The 25,498-nt window shown below is 45.7% G+C and overlaps 1 protein-coding gene across 6 annotated transcripts in view; it reads left to right on the top strand.

Moving 5' to 3' along the window:
• osbpl8 (oxysterol binding protein-like 8) overlaps positions 1–25,498 on the top strand; it is a 332,940-nt gene that overhangs the window by 123,511 nt on the left and 183,931 nt on the right. For 5 of the 6 annotated variants that reach the window (XM_059652608.1, XM_059652607.1, XM_059652612.1 and 2 more), the window contains one exon: positions 25,203–25,334. In XM_059652608.1, the coding sequence (XP_059508591.1) occupies positions 25,203–25,334 (132 nt within the window). The remainder of the gene's footprint in view (positions 1–25,202; positions 25,335–25,498) is intronic. The other variant, XM_059652611.1, reaches the window with a different exon arrangement.

The following is a 25,498-nucleotide window of genomic DNA, read 5'->3' on the forward strand; positions in this document are numbered from 1 at the left end:
GTCGGGTTGGCTGTGCGCCCTTGCGACCAGTGGATCTTAATGCTGGCTTCGGCCTAACGCTGGTTCAGGGGAGCAGCCAACCTGCAACGATGGCTGCGGCAAGTGCTCGTGCCCCAGGTCAGGGGGTCCGGAACACCATCCGTGTTTCTGTAAAGAAGTTGGATGAAGGTGCACCTATGGACCGCACCTTCTTCGTGAAGAGGGTCCTGTTGGACTGTTGCGGGTTCGCTGCTGCGGACATTTACTGCCTGCAGGATTTCCCCGGAGGAGGTTTTTACGACGTGACCTTCAGGAGTGCCAAGCTTTGTGAGCGCTTCCTGGAGGTTTTCAAGGAGAAAGGAGGTGAGGGCCCCCTCTCTGTATTGACCGCTGTCCCACTGTTTGTGATGCCAGCACAGAGGAGCCGTATGGTGACTGTACACATGTACAACCCGCATGTGCCAGCAGTTGATGTCCTGACCTTCCTTGGAAGGTACGTGAAGGTGGAAGGGGACCTAACTGACAACATGGACCCCTTTGGCATCTGGACGAGTAAGAGGCAGGTCAAGGTGACGCTGAGGATGGGCGCAGACGGGAATGTCGCACACCCACCGTCCAGCTTCGCGATTGGCGGGAGCAGGGGCTACCTGACCTATGCAGGGCAACCTAAAGTCTGCCATGCCTGTGGTAGGTCAGGTCACATGGCGGCCGACTGCAAAGCCACCATCTGCAGGAACTGCAGGGAGGAGGGACACCTTGCAAAGGATTGCCCACGAGAGAGAAGCTGCAACCTTTGCGGGGAAGCGGGCCACTTCTATAGGGCATGCCCACAGCGGGGTACCACCTACGCCCAGGTCGCCGGCAGGGGAAATGCGGGGCCAGCCCCCCCGGAGGAGAGGAAGGCACCAGGGCCCAGCAAGGACCCCACTAATGTGCAGGAGGGCCAGGTCATGCAGGAGGGCCCAGCCCCACAGGATGGGCCCGAGGCCAGCAAAGCACCCCTGCAGGCTCCGATCCCCACGGACAACCCGGAGCCAATGGAGGCGGCGCCAGGCGACCCAGGGGAGTGGACAACAGTCTGGAAGGCGAGGAGGAAGGAGCGTCGACGGTCCCAGGAACCGCAACCATCCGGCGGGAAGAGGCAGCTACAGGGGGGCTATAAGAGCTCCTCTGACGAGGAGGATTCGGAGAGGGCCCACCCGAAGCAGAAGTTAAAGGTCTCGAGGGGGAAGGAAAGCAGCACCCCACTTCCAGGTGACGGGAGGCGTCCTGAGGCTCCCTCCAACACCCAGTCAAGTGCCGCTGGAGCACTGGAGGGCCCCCCGGAACTTCCAGGCGGGAAGGAGGAAACAGCGTGTCCCCAGCCTGACCCGCAGCCGGACCCTCCTGCCTCCGCACCCCTGACGGGGGGATGCCACCCGGAAGGCAGCACGGATGGTTTCCTGAGCCCGGAGAGCGTCCAGCAGTTAGCCCGGGCAATGGGCATGAAGGGACAGATGGAGGGGCTGGACCTTGGACTTGGGGAGGGCACTGCGGTCACTGCCCACAATGGGGGTATGAGTTGCGAGCATTAATGTACGCAGCGTCAAGTCAACCGCGAGATGTGTGTCCACGTTGGCCTACCTGACCACCATCAAGGCGGACCTCCTGTTTCTGCAGGAGTGCGGGATACCGCACCTCGGCAGGTACGGGAAATGGTCCGGCGCCTGGACCTGTGGGCCTTCGAACTGGTTGGGGGGTAACGACTGTCGCTCCTCGGGCCTGGCTATTCTGCTGCGAGGGCGCAACTTCACCATCTCTCAAGTTCAGGAGGTGGTGGGGGGGCGCCTCCTAGTGGCTGACATCACCTACAGGAACGCTCCCCTGAGGCTGATCAACGTGTACGCTCCAGCGGTACGGAGTGAGCGGTTGGCCGTCCTGCAGCGGCTTCCACCCCTGCTGGCTACGTCCAGGCCGGTCATCCTGGGCGGAGACTTCAACTGCATCATTGATGCAGATGGAAGATCCGGCGTGGGGACAGCGGGTGGGGGGAGTCAACTGGACGTATCGTCCAGATTCCTGATGGGCAAGGTGAAGGACGCCAAGCTGCTCGACGTCTTCAGCACCCCTGCAGACGGAGCGCAGCAGAGGTACACCTGGTTGCGGCCAGACGGGTCTATTCGCTCAAGGATAGACTTCCTGTTTGTGTCACGGACGTTCTCGGTCAGGTCCACCGGCGTCGAGCCGGTGTTCTTCTCTGACCACTGCCTCCTGCTGGCCGACTGTCACTTACAGGACGACCAGCTGGCCGGCAAGGGGACGTGGAAGCTCAACACGACTCTGTTGACCCCAGAGAACGTCGAGGAGCTTAAGAGGGAGTACGCCGGTTGGAGAACTGTGAAACCCCTCTTTGAGTCTCCAGGCGACTGGTGGGAGACGGTGAAGGAGAACATCAGGAGGTTCTTTGTCCTCAAGGGTGTTCAGAAGGCAAGAGAGAGGCGGGGAAAGCTGTCGCGACTCCAGAAAAGGGTGCAGAACCTGCTCCTTCTGCAGTTGATGGGGGTCGATGTCACGGAGGACCTCCGCGAGGTGAGGGGCCAGCAAGCCTCGCTCTTCGCCGCAGAGGCCTCCCGGATAATCTTCCGGTCCAGGGTCCGCTCCGTGGAGCAGGACGAGACGTGCTCGCGTTTCTTCTTTCAGAAGGTGCACAAAGAGAGCTCTGTGCTTAGCCGGCTGAAGGAGGACGACGGCTCGGTGACGTCGTCTCGGCCCGACATTTTGAGGATCAGCAGATCCTTCTATGCCGGACTGTATGACACGAAGCCCACGGACAGCACGGCCTCCTAGTCGTTCCTGTCGTCTATCACGGAGGTCTTAGACGACGGCACGAGGGAGTGGCTGGACCGGCCGATATCCCTGGACGAGCTGGCCAGAGCCCTCAAGTCCTTGCAGAGGAATAGGACTCCCGGAAGCGACGGCTTACCAGTCGAGCTGTATTCCGCTCTGTGGGGCCTGGTCGGCCAGGACCTGCTGGAGGTGTACGATAGTGCGCTTCGGGCAGGGGAAATGTGCAAGTCCATGAGGAAGGGCATCATCACCCTCATTTACAAGAGGAAGGGGGAGAGGGAAGAAATTAAGAATTGGCGTCCCATTTCACTTTTGAACGTGGACTACAAAATCCTGGCCAAGGTCATAGCCAACCGGGTCAGGTCTGTCCTGGAGTCAGTGATTCACCCTGACCAAACCTGTGCTGTACCGGGCAGGAAGATCGCTGAGAGCCTCGCGCTCATCAGGGATACGATCGCCTACGTACAGGACAGGCGGGTGGACACCTGCCTCGTCAGCCTGGACCAGGAGAAGGCCTTCGACAGGGTCTCTCATGCTTACATGAGGGACGTCCTCTCCAAATTGGGGTTCGGGGAGGGCTCTACGCCAACATCGTTAGCGCAGTCTCGATCAACGGGTGGGAATCAGACAGTTTTCCTGTTAGATCTGGAGTCAGGCAGGGCTGCCCGCTCTCTCCTGCCTTGTTCGTGTGCTGTGTGGAGCCCTTCGCCGCCTCCATCAGGAAGGACGTGAGCCTGAAGGGCGTGACTATCCCAGGCAGCGGAGGCCTTCAGGTCAAGACCTCCCTATACATGGACGATGTCGCCGTCTTCTGCACCGATCGTCGGTCGGTGAGTAGACTATTGGACATCTGCGGCCAGTTTGAACTGGCCTCAGGTGCCAAAGTCAATAGGGTTAAGAGCGAGGTCATGTTCTTCGGGAACTGGGACGACCGCTCCTTCATCCCCTTTACCGTCAGAACAGACTACCTGAAGGTGCTGGGTGTTTGGTTTGGTGGAGCTGGGGCATGCACTAAGACTTGGGAGGAGCGTATCTCCAAATTGAAGCAGAAGCTGGGCAGGTGGACGCTCCGGTCCCTCTCCATCGCGGGTAAGAACCTGGTTGTCAGGTGCGAGGGGCTTTCGGTACTGTTGTATGTGGCGCAGGCCTGGCCTATTCCCTGGACCTGTGCCGCTGCGGTCACCCGGGCCATCTTCCACTTCATTTGGGGGTCGAGGATGGACCGGGTCTGCAGAGACACCATGTACAAGGACCTGGGAAATGGGGGAAAGGGCGTACCGAACGCCACCCTCGCCCTGACGGCTACCTTTGTGTGCGGCTGCATCAAGCTGTGCGTAGATCCTCAGTATGCAAACACCAAGTGTCACTACTTACTGAGGTTCTACCTGTCCCCGGTGTTGCGAAGGATGGGCCTGGCCTCGTTGCCGTGGAACGCTCCGAGTAGTTGGACCGTTCCGTACCACCTGTCCTTCGTGGAGAAATTTTTGAAAGGAAACACTTTGACCACAAGGCCGTCAGGCAGTGGTCAGCACGTAGTATCCTCGGGACCCTTCGGGAAAAGGAGAGGGTGGATCCCGTCGTGTGGTTCCCCACGCAGACTGCCAAAGTCGTTTGGCAGAATGCCTCATCGCCAGAACTTTCAAACAAGCACAAGGACATTGCTTGGCTGGCGGTGAGAGGGGCTCTGCCAGTGAGATCCTTTATGCATGCCCGGAATCTCTGCACCACCGCACGCTGCCCTCGAGGTGGCTGCGGGGGCGACGAGACTGTCGATCACCTCCTTCTGGAGTGTGCCTATGCGCAGGAGGTCTGGAGGGGGATGCAGTGGTATTTGTCGAGGTTCGTCCCGAGCAGCTCCGTGACGCGGGACTCCGTGCTCTACGGGCTGTTTCCGGGGGCGCACACCGAGACCAACATCAACTGCACCTGGAGGACCATCAATGCGGTGAAAGACGCTCTTTGGTCTGCCTGCAACTTGCTGGTCTGCCAGCTGAAAGAAATGACCCCGACCGAGTGTTGCAGACTGGCGCACTCCAAGGTCCAGGGCTACGTGCTGAGGGACGCGCTAAAGCTTGGGGCAGCCGCCGCCAAGGCGCGGTGGGGAAAGACCACCGTATGAGCCCCCTCGTCCAGAAAAGGGAAAAGAATCCTATCTGGTAACTGGGCCCAGCTGGCGCCTTCCCCAACTGGTCAGGGGGCCAACGGGGACTGTGCGGGGTGACGACTGCCGGGGCGGTTTCTTTGCTTTTTTTTTCTCTGTTTTTTTTTTCCTTTAGTTGGTGTACGTACCCCCGGGTAACCCGGAGTGGCTTGCATGACTGGGTAGGTGTATAAATGTTTTATTTTTTGTACATTCTATGAATAAAGTATATTTTTTCAAATAAAAAAAGTGACGAAACGTCTGAAAACTAACCTTCCAGCTCAGCGAGCAAACTCACATCCAGAACCTCAACCTGAGCTACAAATCTTCTCAAAACTCGCTGAAATCCAGAGTCTAATGATGACCATGAAACCATTGTTGATTGTCAGAAAAATATGTGGTTCACTCAGATAACAAGGTGTGGAGCTGGATGAACACAGCAGGCCAAGCAGCATAAGAGTGCCCTTCTTCAGAAAATGAAGGTGGTCTAGGTTTTCTGAAGAAGGATCTAGGCCCGAAACATTAGTCTTCCTGCTCCTCCGATGCTACTTGGCCTGCTGTGTACATCCAGCTCTACACCTTGTTAACAAAGTGTGAAGCTGGATGAGCACAGCAGGCCAAGCAGCATCTTAGGAGCATAGAAGCTGATGTTTTGGGCCTAGACACTTCATCAGAAAACCTACACCACCTTCATTTTCTGTTGAAGCGTCTAGGCCCGAAACATCAGCTTTTTTGCTGCTAAGATGCTGCTTGGCCTGCTGTGTTTTATCCAGCTCCACACTTTCTTGTCTTGGATTCTGCAGCATCTGCAGTTCCCATTATCTCTGTGGTTCAGTGATGTCTTTTTGAGAAGGAAGTTGCCACCTTTACGTGTTTTGGCCTACATGTGACTCTTGACCCACAGCAATGTGATTGACTCTTTACTGCCTTCTGGACAATTAGAGATGAGCAATAAATGCTGGACTAGCCAGTGATGCTCTCATCCTGTGAATGAATAAGTAATAAAAATGATGGAAAAACTTGTGTGTCAGATATCCGTTGAGCTTGAGGGAGCGAAGATCAAAGCTTCTCAAGGGAGAATAATACTTTGTGCACAGGGGTATCAATACTGAGAAGTGTGAAGAAATTGACAGTTGTGGATATTTTTTGGTGGAAAGCTGAAGATTAGCTATTTGAGAGTTTACAAGTGGAAGTAATTTACAGGAATTTTTACACAGGGTCATGCAGACAATGTTATTGGAAGACGTGATGCAGGGTAGAGTGGTGGTAGTCGGTGGTGAGGAATATCAGGAAGTGGTTGAAGTGGGAAGGTATGGTTGAGGCAGTGATCGGGAACGAGTGATATTATTTTAAATGGTTGGGGGAGGCTGGGATGCAGCTTGGCTTTCCAGGGAGAGGTGAGAATGGTACAACCAGATCTCCCTGTGTGGAGAGTAGGTAGCAGAGAAATTTCCAGAGAGGCTGAGGTATGACTTGATGAAGGCCAAAGCACCGTGCAAGTTTCGACAGGGCAAATGGTTTTCAGAGGAGCTAGATAGAGTTGTGAGGCAGTGAAATTTGCAACCAGAATTTGTTGTTGAGGGAGAAGCTATATATCAAGGTTCAAGATTAGATGCGAAATACCAAAGAAATTCACTGAATAGCTTCAGATCCTTCTAAACCCATGACCACTTCCATCTGGAAAGATAAGGGCGTCAGATACATGGGAACACCACCTTCAAGTGCCCGTCCAAGCCAGTCACCATCCTGACTTGGAAATATGTCGAAGTTCCTTCACTATCGCTGGGTCAAAACCCTGGAATTACTTCCCTAATGGCATTGTGTGTCAACCCACAACAGGTGCTTTGCAGTGGTTGAAGAAGAGAGCTCACGACTACCTTGTCAAGGGCAACTAGGGATGGGCAATAAATTCTGGACAGCCAGCGACACTCACATCCCACGAAAGAATTTAGGAAAAAGTGAAGGATTTGGTAATGTGGAACATAATCAGGGTGTTGACTAATTGAATTAGTGCTCTGTTTCAGACATTTTTTAAAAGTGTATTTCTTCCCAATTTGCCCTTGTTTAAAACTTCAGTGTGTTTAGATTCTTATCTTCCATGCATCACTTTTCACAAAATTCTTCAAATTTGCAGGCTAGATTAAATGGTTCTTGCTTTTACATTGAAAGTTGATGAAATGTGTTCATAGAAGCCATTGCAATTAACATAGAACTACAAGAGCTGCTGCAAGCAATGAGAAGTAACTTGTACAAACACACAGAACTATGGATGCTGAAAATCAGAAACAAAAACAGCGCTGGAGGAGCTCAGCAGGTCTGAGAGAAAAAGCAGTTTTTGTTTCAAGGCTGGTCTGAAGAGGGGTTGTAGGACTCAAATGTAGCTCTTTAGCACCCCCTTGTGTGCAGCCTGTGGTTTATTAGTTTTATTTTTCTGGTACAGAAAAGTTTAAACTGTGAATGTGAGCAAGACATTGAGGTTAAATTCATTACTTTTAAAATTAATTTTCAATATTTAGGTGTCTAACTTCAGAATAGGAAACTTAAATTCAGCAAACATATTATTTCTTCATTTTGACATTTTTCATTTGGATTTGTTGTTCGTGGCAGTTATGTAGAGTTCCGAAACCTCATCAAAATGACTGAAGTAGAGACAGGATTCTTGACTGGATATTAATTCTTGCATTTTAAATTTTTCCTTGTGAAATACTGATCAATGCATAAATCATAGAATGATTACAGAAGAGACAAAGTTGAATTTTTTGTCTGAATTATAATATTTCATATGTACTATGATTAACTTTGTAAGTTGTGAACAGTTGGAGAAAATACAGAGGCACAGGATTGAGAGAGATTTAGCACTTTGGATTAGAAACTGGCTTTCTGTAAGAAGGCAATGAGTGGTGGTTGATGGAAAATATTCAGCCTGAAGTCCGGTTACTAGTGGTGTGTCTCAAGGATCTGTTTTGGGACCACTGCTGTTTGTCATTTTTATAAATGACTTGGACGCAGGCTTAGGTGGATGGGTTAGTAAGTTTGCAGATGACACTGAAGTCAGTGGAGTGGTGGACAGTGTGGAAGAATGTTGCAGATTGCACGGGGACTTGGATAAACTGCAGAATTGGGCCGAAAGGTGGCAAATGGAGTTCATTGCAGATAAATGTGAGGTGATTCACTTTGGGAGGAATAATAAGAAGGCAGAATACCGGGTCAGGGGAAAGATATTTGGTAGTGTGGATGTGCAGAGGGATCTTGGTGTCCATGTACATGGATCCCTGAAAGTTGCCACCAGGCTGATAGTGCTGTTAAGAAGGCTTACAGTGTGTTAGGTTTTATTGGTAGAGGGATTGAGTTCCGGAGCCATGATGTCATGCTGCAACTGTACAAAACGCTAGTGCGGCCTCATTTGGAATATTGCATGCAGTTCTGGTCGCCCCATTACAGGAAGGGTGTGGAAGCATTGGAAAAGGTGCAGAGGAGATTTACCAGGATGTTGCCTGGTCTGGAGCGCAGGCCCGATGAAGAAGGGCTGAGGGACTTGGGTCTGTTCTCATTGGAGAGAAGGAGGCTAAGAGGGGATTTAATAGGGACATACAAGATGATCAGAGGATTAGATAGAGTGGACAGTGAGAGTCTTTTTCTGAGGATGATGACTTCAGCTTGTATGAGGGGGCATAGCTGCAAATTGAGGGGTGATAGATTTAAGACAGATGTCAGAGGCAGGTTCTTTACTCCGAGAGTGGTAAGGGCGTGGAATGCCCTGCCTGCCAATGCAGTTAACTGAGCCACATTAGGGGCTTTTAAACAGTCCTTGGATAAGCATATGGATGGTGATGGGATAGTGCAGTGGAGGGTCAGAAATTAGTTCACAGGTCGGCGCAACATCGAGGGCCAAAGGGCCTGTTCTGCGCTGTCTTGTTCTATGTTCTATGACACAGGTGATAATTGGCTCCACTAATGATTTGAGTGGTCAGTCTACATTCACATCCTTTGCTGCACTCCATAAGGGCCTATTCTTCATTCCATGTGGAAAAATGTCTCTGACATCAGACTTCAGTACCTGACTCAGAGATTGACTGGGGAAGATAACTTTCAGCCCTCTTGTCAATCAATCAAAATACAGTGTTTGAGATTTGCTGCCAATGTTGCAAGTTTCAGGCCCAGTCAAGCGGATCAAAGATGCAATTAAATGTATGAATGAATTTTGAAAAGAATGCTAAAGTTTGTTTTGTATTGAAATATCAAGTGAAAAGCAGGAAAGAGCATTTTGCGTAAGAATGAATTTACACCTTCTGTTTTCTTCATTTAATGAATCACTGATGTTTCAGAAATAAACCTATTGGTAATATCATGAGCTTTTCAAAAAACAAAGTAGTGTTCGTATCGACACAAATCGGCAAACTCTAGTGCAACGTGCCGTAGAAATTTTCTCTGACTTTGTTAAACAGGAACTTGTATCAGTCAGAGTCAGGTCATCATGAGCGTGGATTGCTTCCATTGATGCCTTCATTTTCAGAAGGGATAGTAAAATGTAAAAGGATTGCCCTGGTGACTCATTGTGGTCTTTTGCCTGCCCAGTAACTCACCATTTACTGTCAACTGTCCAGTAGGCCTGTGCTGATCATAAACTGCCCAGTAACTCAGCTCCTGCCCTTATTAAACAAAATGTTACATCCAAGTTGTCTTTTTAAGCTGTTGTTATGTCATCGTCCTTCTTTGATATAATTGCCTTTTCATCATTTCTTGGGTATTAATTATTCTATATTTGTTATAAACTGGTCGGCTGAGCATCATTCGAAGTTTAAAAATTTTGGTTAAGTGTGCTAAAAATAAACAAAAGCATTCTTGATTTCCAGTGCCAGTTGGGAAAACGAAAAAGGGACCTGGTCAGACCTTTGGGGTAAACAATGCAGAATAAAGGTAGATAGAAATGCTAACCAATAATGGAGTGGGTACTTTAAAAGTGAAAAAAAAACAAGAAAGCTGAAATTATGCATGTAGTTAGGATTTTAAATGGAGCAGAATCTTCATGATCTGGTTAAGATTTCAACGAAAACATGTAAATTATCAGGCTAAGTACCATCTGTCATGATGCCGATCTGAAAGCACGCTCACTAAAATCAGTAAAGAATGCAAGACTTGTATCAGTAGAGTGCCTTTTGCAATCTCAGGGTTTCAGGATTTCACAGAACACAAAGTCCTTCGAAGGCTACAAGATATAGGAGCAGAATTAGGCCATTTAGTCCTTCTTTACATCAGTCATAATCTTAATCATTTGTAATGTTCGTCAACTTCACTTTGTTGCCTTTTTCCCCATAGCCTTTGATTCCCCAACTAATTAACAGTTTGTGTGTCAGCCTTGAACTCACTTGATGACTAAGCAGTTCAGCAGCCCTCTGGGGTAAAGAATTCCACAGATTCAGCACCTGCTTAAGAGTAAAATTCAAGCTTCTTAGAGTCTTAAATGGCTTGGCACCATATTCTGAGATTTTGCCCACTTGTTCTGGACTGCCCCACTAAGAGAAGCAACCTTTCAGCATCTATCATGTCAGGTCCTCAGAATCTTGTATGTTTCAGTAAGGTCACCTCTTCTTCTAAACTTCAATGTGCACAAGCCCAAAATACTCATCCTCTCCTCAGAAGACAGTCCTCCATACCCCGAATCAACCGAGTGATAGACTTCTTTTTATTAGCTGAGGGTTAAGCTTTAAAAGCAGGAAGGTTATGTTGGAACTGTGTAAAAATATTGGTGAGGCCACGGCGAGAGTGTTGTGTGCAGTTCTGGAGTGCACATTCATAGGAGGGTATGCTTGTGTTGGAGATGGGACAAAGGAATTTTTTCACTATTAAAAACCAAAGAGCTGTGGATTCTGTAAATCAGTAACAAAAACAGAAGTTGCTGGAAAAGCTCAGCAGATCTGGCAGCATTTGTGAAGAAAAATATCAGGATATAGAATAAAGTGAAATGTGACAGCAACTTTACACATGTGAATTTTAATAAGTATACACGATATCTCTAAGTTAATGGCTTTTCATTAAGGACTGAATTATTTATTAAGTCCGTAAGAAATTGAAATTGATGATGGGATTTGAATTTGATGATGGGATAGTGTAGGGGCGGGGCTTAGATTAGTTCACAGGTTGGTGCAACATCGAGGGCCGAAGGGCCTGTTCTGCGCTGTATTGTTCCATGTTCTCTGTTCTAAGTAGGTGCAGAAGTAGGCCATTTGGCCCTTGTCTCCTGCTCTGCCATACAATCGAGTCATAGCTGATCCAACTACTACTCATTCTTTCCACTTTCCTGTCCTTCCCCATAACCCTTGATTCCCTGACTGATCAAGACTACCTGTCTCATCCTTAAATATAAAAAAGGGATCTACCCCCACAGCTCTCTGTGGTAAGTAACCCCAAAGATTCTGAAGCCTCTGGGAGAAGAAATTCCTCCTGTTCTCAGTTGTAAGTTGCCCTCTGGTCCCAGACTCTCCCTCAAGAGAAAACATCCTCTCCGCATTTACTCTGTCATGCCCCTTAAAAATCCAAATGTTTTAACGTGATTACCTCTCATTCTTCGAAACTCCAGTGATTAGAGACCCAATCTGTTCAGCGTTGCTCATAAAATAATCCCTCCCTACTAGGGATCATCTTCGAGATCCTTCCAAGAACAGTCTCCAATAAATTGATACCTTAAATAAAGGGCCAAAGCTGCTCATAGTACTCCAGATATTGTCTCACCAGGACCTTTTGCAGTTGCAGTAAGGCTTGCCTACTTGTTACACTTCAGGCCCTGTGAAATAAGGGCTTATGATTTATTTGTTTTCGTGATTACCTGCTGCACCTGTGTGTTAGCTTTCTGCATTTCATGCACAAGACCCCAAGTCCCTTTGTGTTGCAGCTTTCTGTAGTTTTTCTCCATTCAAAGAGTATTCTGTTCTTTTGTCCTCCCTTCCAAAATGAGCAACTTCACGTTTCCCCCAATATAATCCATTTACCAACTTTTGCCCACCTGCTCAATGTATCAGTATCTCTCTGTAAGCAGTTTATATACCCATCATAACTTGCCTTTCCAAATATTTTGGTGTCATCTGCAAATTTGGCTACAGTTCATCACTTCCTTCTTCCAAGTCATTAACATATTGTCAGCAGTTGCAGTTTCAGCACTGATCCCTGTGAAACTCAACCTTTCACAGATCACCAACCTAAAAAGGGACCCTTTATGTCCACTAAATGTTTCCGAGAATTAGCCAAATCTCAATGTCACGTGAACAATTTTCTGGTAATTCTCCAGAATCCAAGGACTTATGGTAAATTACAATCAATGTATCCATTATCTCTATAGTTGCCTCTTAGAATTCTAGGTTGCAAGCCATCAGGGCCGGGAGTTTATCTGCCTTTAGCACATTAGTTTGTCTAACACTGTCATTATTTAGTTTGTGTTAAGTGCTGTTAGTGGTACATAATTCCAAACCCAGCATTCTTCCATGTGAATGGAATGTTTGAAGTATCTTTCGCTGGAAAAACTGATTCAAAATATCCACTTAATTCCTCTGTCACTCAAACAGACATTGCCTAAAAAGCTCAGCAGGCCTGGCAGCATCTGTGAAGAAAAAAAATCAGAGTTAATGTTTCGGGTCCTGTGACCCTTCCTGAAAACCGTTCTGAGGAAGGGTTACCAGACCCAAAATGTTAACTTTTTTTTTCCTTCACAGATGCTGCCAGACCTACTGAGCTTTTCCAGCAACTTCTGTTTTTGTTCCTGATTTACAGCATCCACAGTTTTTTCAGTTTTTAATTCCTCAGTCAGCATGTTCCCCAAAACCACCTCTTCAGCAGCACTCCTTGAGGGACCTATTTCCACTTTGACCTCTCTCCTCTTTTTTAGATGTTTTTGGACGTTCTTATGCCAGTTTTTATATTCATTGCAAATTTGCCCTCGTAATTTGTTTTCTCTGTCTTTATTAACTCTTCTGTTCTCCTCGAAGCAAATGGATTCATTGGTGACAGACAGCATGGTTTTGTGTGGAGGAAGTCATGCATCAGGTTTTTTGAGGAGGTGACAAAGTTGATTGAGTGAAAAGTGTTTGATGTTGTCTACATGGACTTCACTAAAGCCTTTGACAAGGTCTTTCATGGCCGACTGGTACAAAAGGTGAAGTCACATGGTACCTGGTGAGCTGACTAGATGGATACAGAACTGGCTCTGTCATAGGAGACAGAGGGTGGCAGTGGAAGGATGTTTTTCAGAATGGTGGGCCAGGACTAGTGATGTTCCACAGGGATCGGTGCTGAGACCTCTGTGGTTTGTGTTCGATGTAAATGATTTGGAGGAAAATGTGGCCACTTTAATTTGTAAGTTTGTAGTTGATTGGTGGAGTTGCGGATAGTGAGGAGGATTGTCAGAGGATACAGCAGGATATAGATCAGTTGGAGGCTTAGGCATAAAAATGTCAGATGGAGTTTAATCCAGACAAATGTGAGGTGATGCATTTGAGAAGGTCGAGTACAGGTGGCAAAAATGGCAGAACCCTTAGGAGTATTCCTTTGCAGAGGGATTTGGGTGTGCAGGTCTACAGATTACTGAAGATGGCAGTGCATGTAGATAAGGTAGTAAAGAAGGCCTATGGCATGCATTGCCTTCATTGGAAGGGGCATTGAGTAGAAGGATAGACAAGTTATGCTGCAGCTTAATAGTTAATTAGGCCAAACTTGGAATATTGTGTACAGTCCTGGCCACCACACTGCCAGAAGGATGCAGATGCTTTGAAAGAGGTACAGAAGAGATGTGCCAGGATGTTGCCTGGTATAGGGAGTTTTTGCTATGAAGAAAAGTTGGATAAACTGGTTTGGTTTCACTGGAACGCAAGAGGTTGAGAGATGACCTAGTAGAAGTTTGTAAGATTGTGAATGGCATGGATAGAGTTGCAAGTATGAGACTTTTTCGTCGGGTGGAGAGGTCAATTATTGGGGGACGCAGATTCAAGATGCAGGTTTGGGGATGAAGTTTTAAAGAATATGCGACGCAAATTTTTCACACAAAGGGTGATGAGTCCCTGGAACGCACTGCCAGAGGTGGTGGTGGTGGAAGCACAAACAATAGCAACATTCAAGAAGCATCTGGATGAATACATGGAGGTAGCAAAAACTGCAGATGGAGGAGTCAGAGACAACACAGTGAAGAGCTGGTGGAACACAGCAGGCCAGGTAGTATCAGAGGAGCAGGAAAGTTGACGTTTAGTGTGGGGACCCTTCTTAAGAAATGGGCAATGGGAAGGGAGCTGGGAAATAAATAGACCAAAGAGGGGTGGAGCTGGGAAGGTAGGTGGGATGGTGATAGGTGAGTGCAGGTAGTGAGTGGTGGGGATTGGTCAGTGGGATGGGTGGGGCAGATAGGTGGGAGAGAGGATGGATGTGAATAACAAAGGAATAGAGGGATCCAGATCCTGAAAGTCAAGACAGTTATCATATCGTCGGGAAAAATGTGTTGGTGCAGGCTTGGAGAGCCAAAGGGCTATTTCTGAGCTGTATTGTCCTTTGTTTTTTTTTCAACAGTATTCACTCTAGAAAACGACAATGTTGTTGAGGAGAATACTGAGATACAGGCTACTAGACTAGGTGGGATTGAGGTTCACAAGGAAGAGGTATTAGAAATCGTTCAGAGGGTGAAGAAAGATAAGTCCCCTGGGCCGGATGGGATTTATCATAGGATCCTCTGGGAAGCCAGGGAGGAGATTGCCGAGCCTTTGGCATTGATCTTTAACTCGTCATTGTCTACAGAAATAGTGCCAGACGACTGGAGGATAGCAAATGTGGTTCCCCTGTTCAAGAAGGGGAGTAGAGACAACCCTGGTAATTATAGACCAGTGAGCCTTACCTCGGTTGTTGGTAAAGTGTTGGAAAAGGTTATAAGGGATAGGATTTATAATCATATAGAAAAGAATAAATTGATTAGAGATAGTCAGCACGGTTTTGTGAAGGGAAGGTCGTGCCTCACAAACCTTATTGAGTTCTTTGAGAAGGTGACCAAACAGGTGGATGAGAGTAAACCAGTTGATGTGGTGTATATGGATTTCAGCAAGGTGTTCAATAAGGTTCCGCACAATAGGCTATTATACAAAATGCAGAGGAATTGAATTGTGGGAGATATAGCAATTTGGATCGGAAATTGGCTTGCTGAAAGAAGACAGAGAGGGTGGTAGTTGATGGGAAATGTTCATCCTGGAGACCAGTCACTAGTGGTGTACCGCAAGGGTCGGTGTTGGATCCACTGCTGTTTGTCATTTTTATAAATGACCTGGATGAGGGTGTAGAAGGATGGGTTAATAAATTTGCAGACGACACTAAGTTTAGTGGAGTTGTGGATGGTGACGAAGGATGCTGTAGGTTGCAGAGAGACATAGATAAGCTGCAGAGCTGGGCTGAGAGGTGGCAAATGGAGTTTAATGCAGACAAGTGTGAGGAGATGCACTTTGGTAGGAGTAACCAGAAGGCAAAGTACAGGGCTAATGGTAAGATTCTTAGTAGTGTAGATGAGCAGAGAGATCTCAGTGTCCATGTACACAGATCCTTGAAAGTTGCCACCCAAGTTGACACGGCTGTTAAGGCATACAGTGTTTTAGCTTTTATTATTAGAGGGAACGAGTTGCGGGACCAAGAGATTATGGTGAAGCTGTACAAAACTCTGGTGCGGCTGCACTTGGAGTATTGCGTACAGTTCTGGTCACCGCATTATAAGAAGGATGTGGAGCTTTGGAAAGGGTGCAGAGGAGATTCACTAGGATATTGCCTTGTATGGAGGGAAGGTCTTACGAGGAAACGCTGAGGAACTTGAGACTGTTTTCATTAGAGAGAAGAAGGTTGAGAGGTGACTTAATTGAAACATATAAAATAATCAGAGGGTTAGATAGGTGGATAGGGAGAGCCTTTTTCCTAGGATGGTGACAGCGAGCACGAGGGGGCATAGCTTTAAATTGAGGGGTGAAAGATATAGGACAGATGTTAGAGGTAGTTTCTTCACTCAGAGAGTAGTAAGGGAATGGAACGCTTTGCCTACAACGGTAGTAGATTCGCCAACTTTAGGCACATTTAAGTCGTCATTGGATAAGCATATGGACGTACATGGAATAGTTTAGGTTAGATGGGCTTGAGATCGGTATGACAGGTCGGCACAACATCGAGGGCCGAAGGGCCTGTACTGTGCTGTAATGTTCTATGTTCTGTTTCACCTTTGCTGGATTCTGAATTTATCTCACTATTTGAGGCTATCATTGATTCTTGCCCCCTTATCTCCTTTTTCTTGCAACTTTATGGTTACCTTAATTTCCTTGGTTAGCCCTGGTCGGTTTCTCCCTCTGTTTGAATCTTTCCTCCTTACTGGGGTGTATTTTTGCTGGGAGTCATGAATTACCTCCTTAAATGCTTGCTTACTGTCATTCCTGCTAATCATCAGCCCAGTTCGCTTCATCTAACTCTATCCTCATTTTATCATAATTCCCTTTATTTAAGTTAAATACAGTTGCTTCCAAGTTTCTCACTCTTGAACTGAATGTTAAAATCTATCATGTTATGATCACTACTTCAGAGCGAATCTTTTATTCAGAGGTCATTTATTAAACCTGCTTCATTACCAGATCCATTCTGCCATATCCCTGCTGACTCCATGACAATTATCCGAATAAGCCTATGGGCTTATTAGTGATAGGCGGCATGGTTTTGTGCAGGGAACATCATGTCTTAACAACTGGATAGAATTCTTTGAGGAAGCAACAAAGCTGATAGATGAAGGAAGGGGTGTCGATGTCATGTGCTAGACTTGAGTAAGGCGTTTGATACGGTTCCCCATGGTAGGCTGATGGAGAAAGTGAAGTCGAAAGGGGTCTGGAGTGTACAAGCTAGATGGATAGAGAACTGGCTGGGCAACAGGAGACAGAGAGTAGTAGTGGAAGGGAGTTTCTCAAAATGGAGAACTGCGACCAGTGGTGTTCCACAGGGTTTTGTGTCAGGACCACTGTTGTTTGTAATATACATAAATGATCTGGAGGAAGGTATAGATGGCCTGATTAGCAAGTTTGCAGACAACACTAAGATTAGTGGAGAAGCAGATAATGAAGGGGACTGTCAGCGAATGCAGCAGAATATAGATAGATTGGAGAGTTGGGCGGAGAAATGGCAGATGGAGTTCAATCCAGGCAAATGCGAGGTGATGCATTTTGGAAGATCCAATTTAAGAGCACACTATATGGTAAATGGAAAAGCCCTGGGGAAAATTGATGTACAGAGAGATCTGGGTGTTCAGGCCCATTGGACCCTGAAGGTGACAACACAGGTTGATAGAGTGGTCAAGAAGGCATACGGCATGCTTTCATTCATCGGATGGGGTACTGAGTACAAGAGTTGGCAGGTCAGTTTACAGTTGTAAAGGACTTTGGTTTGACCACATTTGGAATACTGCGTACAGTTCTGGTCGCCACATGACCAAAAGGATGTGGATGTTTTGGAGAGGGTGCAGAGGAGTTCACCCGGGTGTTGCCTGGTATGGAGGGTGCTAGCTCAGAAGAGAGGTTGAGTAGATTAGGATTATTTTCATTAGAAAGATGGAGATTGAGGGGGGACCTGATTGAGATCGACAAAATCATGAGGGGTACAGACAGGGTGGATAGCAAGATGCTTTTTCCCCAGAGTCGGGGACTCAATTACTCGGGGTCACGACTTCAAGGTGAGAGGGGAAAAGTTTAAGGGAGACATGCGTGGAAAGTTCTTCATGCAGGGGGTGGTGGGTGCCTGGAATGCGTTGCCAGTGGAGGCGTTAGAGGCGGGTAGGGTAGTGCCATTTAAGATGTATCTAGACAGATTCATGATTGGGCAGGGAGCAGAGGGATACAGATCCTTGAAAAATAGGTAATAAAATGTGAGGCTGGATGAACACAGCAGGCCAAGCAACATATCAGGAGCACAAAAGCTGACGTTTCGGGCCTTGACCCTTCATCAGAGAGGGGGATGGGGAGAGGGAACTGGAATAAATAGGGAGAGAGGGGGAGGCGGACCGAAGATGGAGAGTAAAGAAGATAGGTGGAGAGAGTATAGGTGGGGAGGTAGGGAGGGGAAAGGTCAGTCCAGGGAAGACGGACAGGTCAAGGAGGTGGGATGAGGTTAGTAGGTAGCTGGAGGTGCGGCTTGGGGTGGGAGGAAGGGATGGGTGAGAGGAAGAACCGGTTAGGGAGGCAGAGACAGGTTGGACTGGTTTTGGGATGCAGTGGGTTGGGGGGAAGAGCTGGGCTGGTTGTGTGGTGCAGTGGGGGGAGGGGACGAACTGGGCTGGTTTAGGGATGCAGTAGGGGAAGGGGAGATTTTGAAACTGGTGAAGTCCAATGTGGACAGCATTTGTGCTCCTGAGATGCTGCTTGGCCTGCTGTGTTCATCCAGCCTCACATTTTATTATCTTGGAATTCTCCAGCATCTGCAGTTCCCATTATCTCTTGAAAAATAGGTGACAGGTTTAGTTAGAGGATCTGGATCAGCACAGGTTTGGAGAGCTGAATGGCCTGTTCCTGTGCTATAATTTTCTTTGTTCTCTGTTCTTTGTTCTATCCCTTATGCATTCCCTGAGTTCATTGTCATAGCTACCCTTTCCAATCTGATTAATCCAATCAATATGAAGATAAAAGTCGCCCATAATTGTTGCTCTCTTCTTTTTAAATACTTCTGTTATTTGTGTTTTATAGCCTTTCCCACAGCATAGCTACGGTTTGGGTATCTGTAGACTGCTCCTCCCAATGTTGTCTTTGTCTTGCTGTTTTTTGTTACCCCCCCGACAACCCAAATGGGACTCTACATCATCCAAATCTGGATCATCTCATATAACTGTCCTCATTTCATCTTTAATTAACAGTGCTACCCCAACACTTTTTCCATCTCTCCTGTCACTCTTAAAGATCAAATATCGCTCAAAGTTCCCAGTTTTGACCTCTTCGTAACCATGTTTTTATACTAGCTATGAGATCATTCATTTATCTTAATTTGTGCCATTAGTTTATTTACCCTATTCTGAAGGCTCCATGCATTAAGATATAAAGCATTTAAGCTTGTTCCACTATTGAATTTCTCCACAATTTTTCAGAACATTGACTGTAAAACTGTACATCATATGAACGGGACCCTTCAACTTACGATGATGTGGTGAACATGATGTGAAATGAAACTAATCCCTGCTGATGCCCATGGTCCCTATCCCTCCATTTCTTACACATTCATAGAACATAGAACATTACAGCACGGCCCTCGATGTTGTGCCGACCTGTCATACCAATCTGAAGCCCATCTAACCTACACTATTCCATGTACGTCCATATGCTTATCCAATGACAACTTAAATGTACCTAAAGTTGGCGAATCTACTACCGTTGCAGGCAAAGCATTCCATTCCCTTACTACTGTCTGAGTTAAGAAACCACCTCTGACATCTGTCCTATATCTTTCACCCCTCAATTTGTCTGCTTATCTAAAAGTCCCTTACACACCCTTAGTGTAACTACCTCTATCACCACCCCAAGCAGAGCGTTCTGCACTCCTACCACATTCTGTGTCAAATAAACCCTGCCCCCCACCCCCCAATCTCCTTTGAACTTGTCCCTCTCACTTCTTATGTATACCTATTGGTATTAGACATTTTAACTCTTGGGGAAAAATATTATGAACATCTATGCGTCTCACATTTTTCTAAATGACTATCAAGTATCCCCTCAGCCTCCATTGCCCAAGAGAAAACAACCTAAGTTTTTCAAGCCTCTCCTTATATCTCATCCAATTACCCTAATAATCCAGGCAGTCTCCTGATACATTTTCTGAAGAAGGGTCTAGGCCCGAAACGTCAGCCTTCCTGCTCCTCTGATGCTGCTGTGTTTGTCCACCTCTACACCTTGTTATCTCTGTATCTTAGTAAACCTCTTCTGTACCCTATCCAAAGCCTCCACTTCCTGTAATGTGACAACCAGAATTGTTGTATCTTTTAAGGTATATTTGGACAGGTACATGGATGGGCAGGGAGCAAATGGACACAGACCGTTAGAAAATAGATGACAGGTTGGACAGAGGATCTTGATCGGCGCAGGCTTGGAGGGCCAAAGGGCCTGTTCCTGTGCTGTTGGTTTCTTTGTTCTTTGACTGCAGTACTCTTAAGTGTGGCCTATCCAAAGTCTTAGAAAACTGCAAAATGACATCCTCACACTTGTACTCAATTCCCAAACCAATAAAGGTAAGAATACCATTCGCTGCCTTCATGACCCGATCTACTTGTGTGGCCACTTTCAGGGACCTGTGGACTTGAATCCCATGATCCTTTTGCACATCACTGCTGTTCAGAGTCCTGCCGTTAATTACATACTTTTCCTTAAGATTTGATCTCCCAAAGTGTGAAACCTCACATTTACCTGGATTAATCTCCATCTGTTATTTCTTTGCCCATATCTGCAACTGATCTATACCCCTCTGTATCTTTTGACAACCTTCCACATAATCTGCAAGTCCACAATCTTTGTATCATTTGCAGACTTATTAACCTGCCCATCTACGTTTTCATCCAACAAAGTCATTTATACATAACACAAACAGCGGAGGTCCCAGTACGGATCTCTGCAGAACACCATTAGTCATGGGCCTGTAGCCTGAAAAACACCATTTCAGCATTACCCTGTGCCTTCAAAGGTCAAGCCAATTCTGAATCCACAAGGCTAAGTCACTGTGGATCCCATGCATCTTCATCTTCTGGATGAACCTACCCTGAAGGACCTTGACAAAAGCCTTTCAAAAGCCCATGTAAACAACATTGACTGCTGTACCCTAATCAATCACCTTTGTCACTTTCTTGATAAATTCAATCAAGATAGTAAGATGTGACCTGCCCTACACAAAGCTATGCTGACTGTCCCTAATTAGGCCATGCATTTCCAAATGTACAGAAGTTGTATTCCGAAGAATTCTCTCCAAAAGCTTCCCAACCACTGATGTGAGACTCACCAGTCTATAGTTTGCTTGATTATCCCTATTTCCCTTCTTGAAAAGAGGAACAACATTAGCTACTCGCCAGTCCTCTGGGACCCCTCCAGTAGCTAACGAGGATACAAAGATCTTGGTCAAGGCCCCAGCAATCTCTACTCTTGCTTCTCAATAACCTGGGGTAGGTACCATTAGGCCCTGGGAAGTATCCACCTTAGTGCTCTTCAGGAGACCCAACACCACTTCTTCTTTTTAACCTCCAAATGCCTTGGAATATTAGCATGCTCCACACTAATCTTACTATCCTCCATAGCCTTTTCCTGGCTGAATACTGACACAAAAGTACTCTTTTAGGATCGTACCCACATTCTCTGCCTCCAAGCACAAGTTCCCTCCTTTATCCTTGAGTAGTCCTACCTTCTCCATAGTTATCCTCTTTTTAATTTATCTGTAGAATGCCTTGGGTTTCTCTTTAATCCTACTTGCCAAGGTCATTACATGCTCCTTTCTTGCTCTCCTATTTACCTGCTTGAGTTCTTTTCTGCTTTCTTTGTATTCCTCATGGGTCTTGTCTGATTTTAGCTTCCTATACCTTACATATGCTTATTTTCTCTCTTTGGACTAAATTCACAACCTCCCTCATTATCCCTCTCTTTGGACTAAATTCACAACCTCCCTCATTATCCAAGGATTCCTCACCTTGCCATTCTTTTCCTTCTTTATTGGAAAATGCCGGTCCTGAACTCTGACAAGTAAGTCTTTGAACACTTCACATCTGTCAAATGTTGACACGCCTGATGATAGCTCCCCCCAGTCAGCCCTCCCCAGCTCCTAATACTGGTATCATTTAGTCTCCCCCATTTTCGTACCTCCCCACAAAGTCCTACGTTATCCTTGTTCATAGCTATTTTAAAACTTGAGGAACTGTAATAATTGTTTCCAAATTGCCGTCCCATTGGAAGGTCAGTCACCAGGCCAGGCTCATTAGCCAATACAAGGCCCCGTATGGCCCTTCCTTTAGTTGGACGATCCACTGTTTCAAGAAACCCTCTTGGATAAACTTAACAAATTCTGTCCCATCCGAGCCTCTTGCTCTCAGGAAGTCCCAGTATTGGGGATGTTCAAGTCACCCACAATGATGAATCTGTTTTTATTGCACCTTTTCATAATCTGCCAAAATATTTGTTCCTCGGTGGCTGTTGGGAGGCCCTATAGTATAATCCTATCAGAGCGATTGCACCTGTCTTATTTTTGAGCTGTACCATATTGCTTTAGTGGATAACCCTCCATGGTTTTTTGATACAATATGACATTACACATTCTGTCATTTCCCTTTTGTTTTCCGGCAACAATCAAACCCATCACTGACCTGAAATTCTATCGTCTCCTTGACCTTTGATTTTATAATCTTCCATGCAACTGAACCTTCTCCCTCCAATTCAATTTGAAACCTCATCTACAACATCATTATGTGATTTACCAGGACTCATCCTAGCATGATTCAGGTGGAACTTGCTCTGTTGGAGCAGCACTCTCCCTCCCCAGTACTGATGTCAATATCCCATTCATTTGAACTTGTTTTTCCAAAGCCAATCTTTGAGCTATGCAGTTACCTCTTTAATCTTGTTGACCCTGTGCCAATTAGTTAGTGGCTCATAATCCAGAGATGTTGCCTTTGTGGTTCTGCTTTTTAGTCTAACTCCTCGCTGTTTGTACTCCCTCAGCAGATTATTATTCCTCTTTTTAACCAATGTTGTTGGTGCCTATGTGGACCATGACAACTGGATCTTTCCCGCCCACTTCGGGTTCCTCTGCAGCCCAGATGAGATATCCTGAAACCAGGCACCAGGCAGGCAAGATAATGAAATGTGAGGCTGGATGAACACAGCAGGCCCAGCAGCATCTCAGGAGCACAAAAGCTGACGTTTCGGGCCTAGACCCTTCATCTGATGAGGGGTCTAGGCCCAAAACATCAGCTTTTGTGCTCCTGAGATGCTGCTGGGCCTGCTGTGTTCATCCAGCCTCACATTTCATTATCTTGGATTCTCCAGCATCTGCAGTTCCCATTATCACCAGGCAGGCAATATAGCCTTCAGAACTCTTGATCCCAGCTACAGAGAACAATGCCTGTCCAGCTGACTACAATGATATTGCTCTTTTCTTCCCCACCACCCCTTGAATGGCTCCCTGTACCATTGTGCTTTGGTCAAATTTACTCATCTTCCCTATAACCCCTCCTCTCATCTACAAAGGGAGCAAGAATCTCAAACTTGTTAAACAATCTTGAGGGCTGAGGTTCCTTCAGCGCTGCCTCCTTGAACACAACAGATCAGGCAGCATCAGAGGAGTAGGAAAGTAGATGTTTCCAGCTTAGACCCTTCAATCAGGACTTGGAACTCTCTTCCTGCCTCACATCATCATCATACCCTCCCGTCTCTGACCATTCAGTGAATTAGAGGTAGTTAATCTAACAAGTGTGACTGCCTTTTGAAACCCAACATCCATGTAACTCTTCCTGTTCCTGATATGTCAGTTTTTGAAACTCAGACTCTAGCTCATCACCTCTGAGCCGGAGTTCCTGAAGCAACCAGCACTTCTTACAGATGTAGTCATTGTGACCCCCAGTGAAGTCCACCAGCTCCCATATCATGCAGGTACGACACATTCCCAGGCCCTGCATGTCCATTTCATTTACTTAGTTCTTTGATATCGAGTTTTGAGAATTCTTTGATATTTTAAAAATAATTCCTATTTTCTTTCAGTGTATAATCTATAAATATTTCTCCTATTTACTATGAAGCTGAAAGTAACCAATAATAGTCAAATTGGCAGCAATGACCAATCAATGAATTTGTGGAGTTTCTTTGTTATGTCACTCTTTGCTTTGTGCTTGGCCACCGATCCTGAGCTTCAATTTAGCCTGTCAAAAAGACCTTACAAAAGTAAGCAAAAAGCATATTTTCCCCTTTGCACCAAATCCCACACTATTCTGAAATCCCCGAACTATATACTCACTGGGGTTGTGTCTTTCTTTGGATGTGATCGTTCCCTTCTGGCCACATAAACCTCGCTTATTAATCGTAATTGAACCCAGAAGGCCTAAAGGATGCAAGCCTTCCTCCTTCTGAGATCCCAAATGACCGCCTTTATAACAAATGGTTTTCTTGCACACTCGATTCTGAATTGAGAGAAAGATAACCTAATTTGTTTTGATTATGGAAGAAATGAACATATTTGTTAAATCTATGTTTTCTCATGTGTATGATTTTTTCAAATGTAAACAATATAGTTCAATAGTGCAGTTGGTTTTTGTAGTGTCAGTGTTTATCCTGAAACTGAAAGGTTTTATGTTTGTAAATTAAGTAGTGCTGCGGCAATGAAGGATTTGACTATTTCTGATAAAAGGTGCATTTTACTAAAGCTTTTTGTTTTGCACTCAGCAGGACTGATTGCAAGAATATGAAGGGTGCTGATTATAATTAGTAGAGGTGCTAATATTTTTGTATTTCCTTGCAGCACTCTGTGTAATGGCTCAGTCACAAAACAAAATTTGACAAATTTTCATAAACTGCCAATGACTTCATTGATTGAAGCAGTGACTGTTTCAGCTGAACAGACCAATAAAACTTGAGTTTCAATATCTTTTCTAATTAATTATTTGTTGCTGTTGGTGCAAAGTAGTTTGAAACACTCAAGTGAAACCCCATTCTGCAATCAGTTCCATTTTCAAGTTGAGTTGATCCAAAGTCATAAATTATAATTGTACATGAAAATACAGCTTGACCACTTGGTCCATTTACTGACATTTATATTTAAATCATTTTTAGAACCATTGTGCGTAACTAATCTAATAGAAATTGATGTAACTGTTATAAAGGTAATATTTTTGTGGTTGTGTATTGATCAGATTTATTTTAATACTGTTAACCCTCATGAGTATATTCATCTATAAATTAACTAGGTACTTTGCACTCTTAAAATGTAATATGCATATTTACGCATGATAACTTATTAAATTGTACCAAGAATTATTTGTGCATGATGGTAATGTGGAATAAAATGTATTCTTTTAATTTCGAGATAAATTGCTTTAGTTATGAAGTATATTTGTCTGTTCTAGTGTAGTTCATACCATACAAAAATAATCCAGTCTCGAAGTATGATAAGCTATTTGTTGTTAGATATGCATCTTTCTGTATTTGTCTTGAAATTTTTGGTTTTTAGAAAACAACAAGGCTGCTGACTTGGAAATATTTTTTGTCTCTGACAACTTCAGCAGCAAATAATGATGAAACTCAGCCAGTGACACCAGGAAAAATGAGTCTGCGCCAGGGAAGAGAAGCATTACATCCTCAAACTAAAGAGTTAGTCCATTCATCACTCAGCCCTGGAATTGGCAGCAATCATGGTAAGGATGGCTGACTACATTTATGCAGATAACAATATATGCATTGGTACGCAAGTATCGAGCAAGCGCTTTACCAAATTGTGTTATTTTCGTTTGAAGGATAGCTCAGCAAACATTGTTCTGATTCAGTGTGCTTCAAAGGGTTGTCATTCTTGAGTTCATTA

This window comes from Stegostoma tigrinum, chromosome 18 (genome assembly GCF_030684315.1).
Source record: "Stegostoma tigrinum isolate sSteTig4 chromosome 18, sSteTig4.hap1, whole genome shotgun sequence".
In the NCBI taxonomy this organism is placed as follows: Eukaryota; Metazoa; Chordata; class Chondrichthyes; order Orectolobiformes; family Stegostomatidae; genus Stegostoma; species Stegostoma tigrinum.